Source organism: Frieseomelitta varia, unplaced genomic scaffold (genome assembly GCF_011392965.1).
Source record: "Frieseomelitta varia isolate USP_RPSP 00005682 unplaced genomic scaffold, Fvar_1.2 scaffold_228, whole genome shotgun sequence".
Taxonomy (NCBI): domain Eukaryota; kingdom Metazoa; phylum Arthropoda; class Insecta; order Hymenoptera; family Apidae; genus Frieseomelitta; species Frieseomelitta varia.
The window spans coordinates 441,318-453,342 of NW_025109955.1; the positions used below are offsets into that span (position 1 = coordinate 441,318).

General features: G+C 36.3%; 1 protein-coding gene across 1 annotated transcript; it reads right to left on the minus strand.

Moving 5' to 3' along the window:
* Positions 1 to 4,737: 4,737 nt before the first annotated feature.
* Positions 4,738 to 8,732, minus strand: LOC122527599 (filaggrin-like; the record flags this gene model as incomplete). Its single annotated transcript, XM_043651927.1, has 3 exons — positions 4,738 to 4,991; positions 7,111 to 7,362; positions 8,519 to 8,732. Coding segments are annotated over 3 exons (720 nt in total), but the record flags the coding sequence as incomplete, so codon positions are not given.
* Between the last annotated feature and the right edge of the window lie 3,293 nt (positions 8,733 to 12,025).

Sequence of the window (12,025 nt, forward strand, 5' to 3'; positions counted from 1 at the left end):
CGATTTTCGTGAAATCGTCCGTCCACTTTGGCGAGTTTCAGCACGGAGAGAAAATTGTCCGGCTTAATTAGCTTCGTCGTGAGTGGATTACTTGTTCCCTTTCTTGATTTTAATATTTCTTTTTTTTTTTTTCTTTTTGGATTTTAATATAGTTCAATCTTATAGTGCTAGAGCATACGAAGAATTTGTAAGGAAAATTTTGTTACTTTGAAATATATAAAACAAAAGTTAAATCAGAGTATCTTGTTTTCTTGAAAATAATGAATATGGACGTTAATAGTAATTTTGGTAAAAAGTGATTAACTTACATTGGATTAGATTAAATAAAAGAAACGTAGTATTTATCGTGCATTTTATAAAGTGTTCGTTATCGTCTTGGGATTTTTAATTCATGATCGGCCATTTTCAATCAAACGAAACACGCACATCGTCTAATAACCAATCAACCTTTATTTCATCCAAAAACGAATTATATCTTGGAATTTCCTCTCTCTTGAATCTGCAATTAAACCTCAATAATGATACAATTTATAATCGAACGAAGATCGTTTAAGTTTGCAAGCCAGTGGAAGATTGATTTCTCCGGTAATCCAACTCGTTCAATATTCATCGAAGTTCCCCGGTGAAAAATTAACAAACGAATATACAGAGGCGGACGGAAGAAAGTTTACCCGATATGTAATAAAAAAGTGTACCATATTTATCGATGAAACAGAATCATATTCGACAGAAATAATGAAGTACGAATAAATTACTGTTGCTAATAAACTGTAACAAAAATAATAACATAATAATTAAAAATGTAATATTTAATAGATTACCAAAAATGATGTTTGACAAAATAATTAATGATAATAAATAAATATAAAATATATTTGTGAGTAAATTACTCTCGCTAATGGTGAAAAATATCATTTTTAATGTCCATATTGTAAACATTTTTGTCCGCCACAGCAGGTGTCCGAGTGGTATAATAAAAAAAAGTTTGATGATTTGAAGAAACAAATAATGAAAAAGTGTACACACATTTTTACAAAACAAAGTCATCTATTCGATAATGAAGTACATCTCAGACTAAATTGCTGTTGCTAATAAGCTGTACAAAATATAAAACGTAATAATTAAAAATATAATATTTGATCGATTTTACTAAGAATTTGAGTAAGATAGTTAAAGATGATAAAAATAAATAATATTATAACATTGTAATAATATTAAAATATATTTCAGAATAAATTACTCTCGCTAATACGATGAAAATTAGAATATTCGATGGAATAGCGTGAAACATTTTTGTACGCCGCAGCAGTTGGCCGAGTGGTATGATAAAAGGCTGAAAAGTTTGATGAGTTAAACGGTGGATCGTCCTTGGGCGAACACACGGCGAATTGGCGGTAGACAACGATGATGACAGTGGAATCATCCTTTGTCACGCGCGCAGCGTTTAACAATAATTATCTCGCGCAATTAGCGAACCGAGGCTGCGGCCGTTCCGAAAGTTTCCTCGTTATAAATAATTGCAAAATCCGCTGCGAGAGATCCCCTCGTCAAACGTTTTGCCCGCCGCATCGACGAAAAAGAACCCGGCCCGATGCGATATCATCGCGTGACCGGTCGTACTTTTTAACAAACCTCGTCTCTCGTTGCTTCTTCTTTGGTTAATGGCATGCCTGGTGTTTTGCTAGTTGCTCCAGGACTGAAACGCGATTTTAACTCGTTAATTAAAGGGAAGGGGAGGAAAGTTAAGTTTCGCGAGACTAGCTCGTCACCCGAGTCGTTAATTTCTTACAAATACCAGGTTATTTATCGAAAAATCGCTTATGAAGACGGATGGACTGGTCCTCCGAACTTGTCAATGTTTATAGAAATTTGTGGAAGTGTCAATTCCGCGTGGAGTTGAATCGTCTACATCTTGAGAAATTTATTGGAAATTTCGAAATACAAAAATGCACACAGTACGTGTAACAATGTGTAAAAATATATAAAATGTCAAAAGTGTGATACTCGTTATAACATTGAAAGAATGAAAACAATCTTTATTTCTTCAATAAAATATCACAATATTGCAATATTTGCATGAACATCCACAAGCCATGTATAAGAGATCGTTAAAATAATAAATGAACGAGTGTCGTTCACTTTTTTGTAATATTATTCATTACATGTATAAATATCTCGTCGATATTATCTCTTGAAACAATAACCAATATCACGTTGAAACAAAAACTTCGTACATGAACAGGCTGACGAATGCCAGAATTAATGCGATCGCTGTCGCAGTCTTCAGAAAATATTTGGCTTAACTTTTCCTCGCAAATTGACATCGCTCTGACTCAGACAAATCCATTTGAAATATGTACATTTCCTGCAATGAGGATTGATTTTCTGCCAATTCTTTCCGTCTACTCTCCAGTTATTTTTCACTAGGCCAACGAAAATACTCTTTACCAAATTAACACGGACCACGTGGTTGACCCGAGAATAAAAAAAGAAAGGAACAAAAAAGACATAAAAGTTGGAAATTCATAGCTCGTTATTTCAGCGAGAATGCATTGTCAGGACTGACGGTATTAAACAACAAATCGAACTTCCAGAAATAAAGTGAATTGAAACAGTTACGTCAAAGAGTGTATCAAAATTAGTTCAAACAAACTTCTTAGAAAGTTCATGGCCTGTCGAAGTACACTTTCGTCTAGAAGTCTTAAAATTAACTGTTTTTCTTTAGTTTCGATAAAATTTCACTCGTCGTAGATCGCAAATCGCAACTCTACATTTCACTACAATCAATGTAGAAAGCAATTCCAAATAAAAGTTTAAAAGTAATAGAAATACTTGCCAAGTTGAACGACACTTTGCCGTGCGTTTTACAATAGTTCTCCAAGCGCTTAGTTCAAATCAAGAATCGTAAACTTGTTATCGACAAGTACATGCCACTTATTATCACGGATGGTAATTGCGAGCCAATAAACAGTCTATTTTCAAATGCGTATCACTGATTACGCGCCTCACCTTGATAATAACGTGTCGAATATACGCCAGTTTCAAATGTAGATTCGCTCAGAAATTGTGTCACTTGCAAATGCATACGTATATCGCCAGTTACAGAGTTAATGTAATTACCTAGCTTGACTCATATCGAGCTGGTAACTGCATTTTTATTTTCCCCGTACACGGCAAAAGTGTATGTTGCAAATGACCAACGTCCTCGAAGATCGATATTACTTATCACTTAACGCGACGATATGGATCTCGAGCAAATTGCCCTGCCAATAATGGAGCGTGGCTATAGAAACGTTAATGTAACGAGCGACGACGAACGACAACGATGACCAATTGCAATTTAGATCGGCTCATCAGCGCGATACAAGCGTAATATCATTAAATTTCGTAATAACAACGCGGCAACACCTTTGCACCGGCATCAAAATTACGTTGTTCGTGTTCGTTATGCGACAAACGCGAGTGAACGCGCGCGCGCGCGCGCGATGCATTTCTGAAATAATTGGTTGCCGCGGATACTGGCCAAGTAACAATTGGCGGGCATTGACAGTTCGAGCGTGACACGCGCGCGCGGGAAATTCGCCCCTTAACAAGCTGCCTGGCGTCTGCGATCGCGCGATTACATTAAACTATATCGATCGATTTCCCATAACGTCGTAAACAATCGGATGATTACGTACAACGGCTCGGCGAAAGTATTCGAACGCACGTAACGAGAAATTTTATGCTTGTCCGATGTAAAATAGTTGGAAATTTCGTTGACAGTCCAACGAGAGAGATAACTGTTTATAATTGTGAGTGTTTGATAATAATTTGATGATGTACAGAGAATTTACGAGATATTTGTTGCGAATAAAAAAATAAAAAAAAAAAAAATAAGTCGCAGATGTAGAATAAAATTTTTTCAGAGAAGTATGAAAGTTCGTCCGGTTTAATTGATCAGTCCTTAATTAATAATACGAATTTGAATCGCACGAATCACGCCATGTTATATTCGTTTGTTCGTTTTTCGTCCAATTTGTGTCTTTTTTTTTTTTTCACATCGATTCGTCTGAATCTGAAAAATCTTCGATAATTGCTGATGGAATATCGTGTTTTACATTTGGCGTTGCAGTCTCTCGAATTTGGCCTGTTAGATATAATTGAATATAATTGGATATTGTATAGACATAATTGTATATGTGTGAAAACTTTAATACTTTTTCTTTCTCCTATTACTTCATATACACCGGATATGAGATTTTTAAGTACCAATCGTTGCCAAAGGAGAATTGTGAATTATCGGTATTTTTTATTTTTTGAAGATTTAATCGGGTTCCTGCAAATTTTCAAACATAAATATAATCGCGAGGGTTACGTTATTATCAATTTTACCGTAAACACTCTAGAGTAATTAATTCTTCGCGTATTTAAAGTTCGTAAAACAAACAGTACACTTGCATTGCAATTTTTTACTTCAGACCGTACGTACGAAAACAAATCTACTAGCAATTTGCAAAGTAAATGCCTAGTGATTTGTTTCTGGCTAATTTCAACTCTTTGCGAGCAATCCTCGCAATTCACCGTGGTATTTGTGTGAAACATCGCTTCCTATTTTCATTGTCCCATTGTTCGAAATTGTTGTCATTTGCGCGAATGAATTCCACTGGTAACCCTTTGATTCCCAAAATTAGGCACTTTTACCGCATTTAACACGTCTCGTGGAAGATCAGCAATCCTAGCCACGTGGCAAAGGATTTAATAGTAATGGTGGTCGTTGTCATCGTGTTCGCTGCCAGAGCTTCTCGAATAGGAGCTGTGGCTTCCGTAAGAACCATGCTCTCCGTCTGCGTAGTTTCCACCGTGCTCGTAATTCAAAGATCCTGGCCCATGATCCGTATAGTGAGAGTCATCCTCGTGAGTATGGCTCCCGTTGGCTTCAGCATGGTGTTCACCGCTATCATCGTGATGATCACTCTCGTAGGTTGCGTAATGGGTATCGACCATGGTGCCTAGTGAAATTTATAATACAATTGATACTGTTATTAATAATATTAATTATTAATATATTATTATTGTTGATATTATTATATTATTATTATTATTATTGATATATTAGAATTATATTTCATTTAAGTAAATCGTAAATATTGCAAGTACAGTGAGTTAGGATAATATTTAAACACTTGAATATCAAAACTAATTACGAATATATTATTAAGAAACACCTTAATTTAAATTATGATGAAATACGACAATCGTGATTGCTATAGACTACGAACTTTCATGCATTTGTAGGAAATTTAAAAGTGCGAGATTCCACGTAATGTGGAAAAATATGTAAAGTATTTCAAGGATATTAAAGCCTAGTGTCTACTACAACATTTGGTAAAATAATTTCCTATCCAGGTTCTATTTTTTTAATGACAGTCTCAAAAATATCGATGTCCGTGGAAGTCCGAAGTAATCGTACATTAGACTGCGAATTTTTATATAATAAATAAACTTTGTATCATTCATAGTTTTTACAGATTTATAGCGTGCGTAACGAAATTACGTAAACGAAATTGCTTTTTTCAATTTAACAAATGATAATTAGGTAAGATGTATATACACGTTCAAATGCTTGTGAACCGAAACTGAGGCAATTGTTACGAAAAAGTACGTTTTGCCATGAGTAATTGAAGTTCATGTACAGGATTGGTAATTACAAATGATTGAATGACGCGTTTCTGTGAAGTAATTAGCAAAATGGCTGGGCGTCGTCGTTAAAATTAGGACGAAACGAGCGCATGAATGCGTTCAGTTAATATCGTTATCTCGATGGTGTAGTTTTATTGGCGATCGATACTTGAGCCACTAAGTTTACGAGGGAAAACTTGCGATCGACGTTCATTAGAGCATCCCGCGCGACTAATGGCACGGATATATCACGCGAAAATTATTTACGATATAAAGAAGGAACTTCCACGAGCTCTATTTAAGCTTGCCAGCTATTCCGTCTGACTCGATTGAAAATATCACGCTCATGAGCTATTATTGCATTGTACCCTTTTCAGTCTGTTTCTCGATTGAATATCGTTCAATAGCTTTAGCTTTTTGCAGAAACAGTCCTACGATACCGATTGATGGTTAATAAATTTTTAAAGCAAGTATTCGAGTGTAATTACGAATGTTTTTCGGATGAAATGCGTTCTCTTTCAGTTCCAAATTTTTTCTTGATATAAATTTCCATCCAGAAATCTTCAAATACTTCTTCATTTTTAATGTTCAGAATTTATCGTAGATAATAAAATTTGTTTCGATTTACTAAAATCTATTCTTCTTACCGAGAGAAGCATTTTTCTTAAAAAAAAAAAGAAAAAAGTACATATCTTTTTTATATTTATTTTTAATATTGTTTCTGTGAATTTTTATAAAAAATTAATTACAGAGCTTCGTTCATACAATTTTCTCCCAGATTACAGTACCGATTAATTTTTAACAAAAAAGATTTAACAAAAAAGATCTTCAGAGAAACGATATTTGAATCTCGTGCACCACTTTCGTAGCAAATGTCAATGCAGTTCTTTTCTAAATCACGATATCGATGAATTTTTGAATAAGAACAAAGAAACTTCAGAAGAACGTTATTGGAGTTTCATGCCCCATGTTTCGTACCACAATTTTTTTCAAAATAGAATATTAATTAATTCTTTTAACACTGGTACTGCCAAAATGGTCAAAATGACCAATTTATAACGGCGTAGTCTCGCAGATTTACAATCTTTTGCAAACTTTTAGAGATTTGAATGATATTTATAAATATCCAAAGTTTATAATACAGCATAGCACAATTTTTATGCATTACTCTCAATAAAAAAAAAAAAAAACTAGACTTATTACTCTGCTATCAAACGATAATAAAATTTTGTCCAAATTACATTGATTAAGTTTTAAACAAGAAATCATAGAGGAACAATATTTAATTTCCTTTCCCCACTCTGAGGCCAAATCGCGTGAAACAGTAAAATTCTAAAAGCTAGCTTCTCCCGAAGTTACGTGGTTAGTTGCGAAGAAACTACGCTTCATCCCGTATGCTCTATGGTTGCCACGCAATTACGTGCTCGACGTCGTATAGTTTCTCTGTACCTGCGCCCTCGTGATCACCGGCTTTTCCAGAACGAGAGCGTGCCTCGTCGTTGTGGCTACTTTTCTTGTCAGCACGCGCTTTGCCGTAGGCGACGTGCTTCTCGAATGCGTACTTGTCGCCATCCTGCTTGTGGAAGGTGTCGAGGGTCTTATAACCGTGATTACCCTTGCTGTAGGTTGCCGTCAAGTAACCCTTCTCACCCTCGGCGTCGCCACCGTACGCCTTGTAGTATCCACCCTCGTCTGATTTGCCTAAAACCACCGGCATTATTCTGTGCTCGTTATCGTCCACCTTATCCACGTGGCCACTTGAGTGGCCGTTTAGAGACCGTTCTCCGTCGAATCTCCCTCGCCGTTTATCGCGTTTCGAATTTCTCAAATTCCTTCCTTGGTAATTTGATAGCGGCAATGTGATGGGAATGGACACAACAAATCGCGGAATTATTTATGTCCGTTTCATTTCTCTCGCAGTTGTTACATCTGGACATAACATTGTTCATATTTCTCGTATAATTTCGAAAATTCTAAAATTCGTGTCAATGAGAATCGTTGGTGAACTGAGCGTAATTATACGTCGATGTACAGTTAAATGAATTTTTATATTTGTATTGTAAAATGATCGTTGAAAGGAATTTTGAAATTCGTATCGTGAAACAATCGTCGACATTTCTGTTGTGAAATAATTGTTAGAAAAATTTTGAAATTCCTATCGTGAAGCAATCATCGAAATTTTTATTGTAAAATAATTATCAAAAAAAAATTTTGTGGTGTGAAATAGTTATAGGAAAGAATTTTGAAATTTGTATCGTGAAACAATGTCACCCGTTTAAAGTCAACGATTAGAATGATATGGGAATTTTTGTGATTCACACTGGGTGAGATTTAATTAGAAATTTTGAAACTACCGTACTTCTATATTATATAATATTTAACGTAACATTATAGGCAGTTATATTTTCTTAACGTATATTAAATTTTCGGGAAATATTCAAAGTTCTGTTTTTAGAATTTCAAGAAATATTCCAAAGCATCTTCGAATTTTCAGAAACGTGAATAAAAGTTCGCGCTCATTGTCGTTTTATAATTCCTATTCCTCTCACTTTAATTTCCCTGGAAAACAAGTTTCGAACTTCCCCCGTTAGTATTGCCACTACTAAACTTTGCCAAATTTGAACGTTCCATAGAGAACAACATAATACCGGACACGCGTTTTTCGTGCCCTTCTTAGGAGGATCTTAATCTTTAGAAATTTGAACAATATCGTTCGCAACATATAAACGAAATTTAACGTTCTTTGTCGTATTCACGAACTTCTAGTTACTCTGCTACGTGTACAATTTTCAAGCTACGTTCCTCAAAAATTCCAGCACCGAGTTTCACCGAAAAAATTCGATACGAAGCAACATACCGGACATGTTCCTCGCGTCCTTTTTGGCCGTCTCTTGCTGTTTCCCCGGCGAGTTTCCTTCGCCGAGCAGATCCTCCACTTCCGTGGCAATGGCCGACGATGCCGGTTTGTTTGAACGAACGTTTCGACGCGTCTCGACGCTCGCAGCCTCGAGCAAACAGACGCAACAGACGAGAAGAAGCAACGCGACGACCGGTCCACGCCACATGCTTCCGATGCTCTCTCTCTCTCTCTCTCTCTCTCTCTCTCTCGACGATCGACGATATCAATGACGATCGGTTTGTTGGCAAAGTTCGGCAGAGAACCTCTGTTTATCCGGCACCTCCCACTCGACTCTATCTGCCGCGAGTTTTCTCCGCAAGCGGAAGGGATATATTCGCGAGCGGATTTCACAACGATTTCGTCAGCCGATTTGGGTTTTGCCGGCGTCGTTGCTTCACCGCAGGAATCGATCGTGGGTTTCGATCGTTGGAGGAAGGGGCGGAGAGGGGAAGAAGGATAACGAAAGGGGGGTTTGCAGCCAGAATTTTCCAGGATTGATTGAATTAGTTTCGAGCTTTTTTTTTGAATTGGATGTTCAAGTGTATGGTGGAAGTGAACGATATCTTGGTGGTCTTCGTGTATATAGATTGAAACGGCGGGTTTCAGAAATGGCGTTTTAATGTGTATGTTAAGTGATTTAATTGAAAGCTGGTCAGGGTTTGGTTCGTAGCGACCATGTGTGTTAATTTCGTGAATCAATTGAAAAGGTGCTCCGCGCGAATTTGGATTAGATTTGTTCGATCTGTGATCGTGTGAGTTAATTTGATTCGTGTTTTTAATAATTGAGATACGCCTTCCATTCTTTTCTTTTTTCACAGAGTGTCTACAAGTTTCGAAATTTCGAATGTTATTATAAATAATGGTAAATTAAAAAGAAATGGACAGACGTATAAAAATTGGGACTTGATGGGGTTTAATATTCATATAAAAATTACTCCAACTGTTCGGTACATTCAACATTATCAAAATTGTTACACTAAATAACTGGTATAACTGTATAAAATATTCATACTAGAAAAGATAGTATCAATACCATGTAAGATACTACTAAAAAACTAATACTATAAAAATTTTATTAATTACATAATATAATAAATTACAATGTATTGTATAAAATTAATTTATGAAATAAATTGAAAAAAGTTTTTGTATAGTATATATGAAACACACTACGTATATCATGCACTATATGAACATTCTATTAATTTCTACTGATTCATACAATACTTTATTTGAAAGAACACTAAAAAAAACATTATTCTCACATGACATCTGCGAGCGATAGTTTTTCAAATTTTCATACAGCCAGAGGTAAATAAAAATCGCCCGCGTTTCAGTTTCACTTGAACTTACATTCAATTATCCCATCGGCGCGTATCGCTACTACTGAACGGCGAATTTGTCTTCGTTGACGCATTTGTCTTTCGAGCGGACGCATTAAAGAGTCGAGGAGCAGTCGATCGATGAACTGGACAAATCGCGAAATCGTGCCGCACGAGCGATTTCACGCTTTCCACTGGATCGCTGGAACGAAACGTTCGAGCGTCAAGATCCTATCGATCGACTCGCAATCGAGTGACATAACGGCACTTGAGAACGTTGGCCCCGTGAAAGCGTTCCGGTTTCTTTTTTTCTTTTCTTTTCTTTTTTTTCTTTTTTTGTCTCTCGTGAGGTGTTCTTACGTGAAATCGTTTCTCCATCGGCTGCATTATCTCACGCCTGTTACGGAGACGTTTCAGTTAGTCGATTGTTGCACCGAGTACTTGTGCATGCAACTTCTTTTTAACCGATTTTCAATCGGTTTTTTATTAGCCGATTTGTCGGATCGTTGAAAATTACGTAAGCGGCGTTAAGTGGAACGAACAGTCGAGACTTTTACGAGAAATTCTATTGCGAAGGAATATATACGACGAGTCACGGTTGTAAAATATTATTGACAATCTACGCGTATCTTTCGTTTTTTATAATACTATTTATTTTTTATGGTTTTTTGAGTTTGCACACAGTATCTTCTGCTTCTTTCAGAATACGTTGTGGAATGTTCCTTCATTTCGAAATCGATGCCAGACGGAAAACAATTGTTAACGAAATCGTGCATTTTCTTTTTCTAAAACAAGCTCGAACAGCTAACTGTTAAATACACGATGAATTTGCTGTTTAAGACGAAGTTAATTACATTTCAAGACATGTATATATTATCTATTAAAAAGTTTTTAGTCAACTCAATATTTATGGAAATTGAAACTTTAACTCATCGGGAACTATCGGTAGATAAAATTAAATAATTAATAAAATTAAATATTAGTCATATCTATCAACTTGAACGTGATAAAAATACTAATTAAAAACAATAGTTACTATCACTGCATAGGAGCTATTTGCAACAGTACCGGTTAATAACAAACACTGCTACAACTCGATTGGAAGTATCCACTTATTTCTATTCTTAGAACCGCACAGAAACACGGTTATTCATCGATTATTCATAAAGCTACATGGATTCAAATCACAGCCTACACCGAACGAAGCCTACTCTATGCAACTCAACTGCCACCTGTGTGTGCAACATAAAAAAAAGAAAAAAAATCATTACGTAAAAAAAAAGAGAGAAAAATAATTTCCAAACGACTCGATCGCGTGATTACGAGGAATGTCCATTTGGAACGCGCAACGAGCTCATCTCGCTGCCTCCCCGGCGATATTTCTTCCAGCGGTGAATAAAATATCGCTACGAGGGACCCATGGTTTCCATGATGGAATCTCAGTCATTCGTTTCCCGGTGGAACGTGATTCCTCTCCCTCTTTATTTAAAAAAAGAGAGAGCGTCACGGCGGAGGCGTCGACATAATCGAGCTTAAAACCGCAAGCGAACGCTAAGCGGCCCGGATACCTGCCACGCCAGCTACTTTCCCATCCAGATAATCCGGCAATTTGAAAATCTCGAATGGAATGTAACTCCGCGGAACTGGATTCTTCTTCTTTCTCTATTGTCGAACGCCGGAGCTCAAAAAAGGGGAGGGGGATGATGGATTAGGACGGAAAGGAACGGAGGAAATTAACCTAATTAATTTTGGAGTTTAAACGCGATCCCGCGCGAAAGCGTCGCGTCCTCTGTCTCGTTTGAAGGATTTCGTCCCAGTCTCTCGAATTGATGCAGCGGGAAAGGTGGAAAAATTCGTGGAAATTTGAATTTCCGTGGAGAATGAAGGGCACGACAGAATTGGGGAGATTAAGAGACATTGGAATTGTAAAAAAAGATTTAGAGTACTGAAATTCAGAAACAGTAAAAAATTTTAGTATCGTGCTGAATTTTGAAAGTTCAATTAATATTGAAATTAATATTCAATTAATGTTCATAAATAAATGAAAATTTGGAAGTTTATCGTATGTAAAATGAAGGTCCGTTGAAAGAGTATTTGGAAAATATTTAGATTGGTGGTTTGTTTAAAGAGAAACGAGATATGT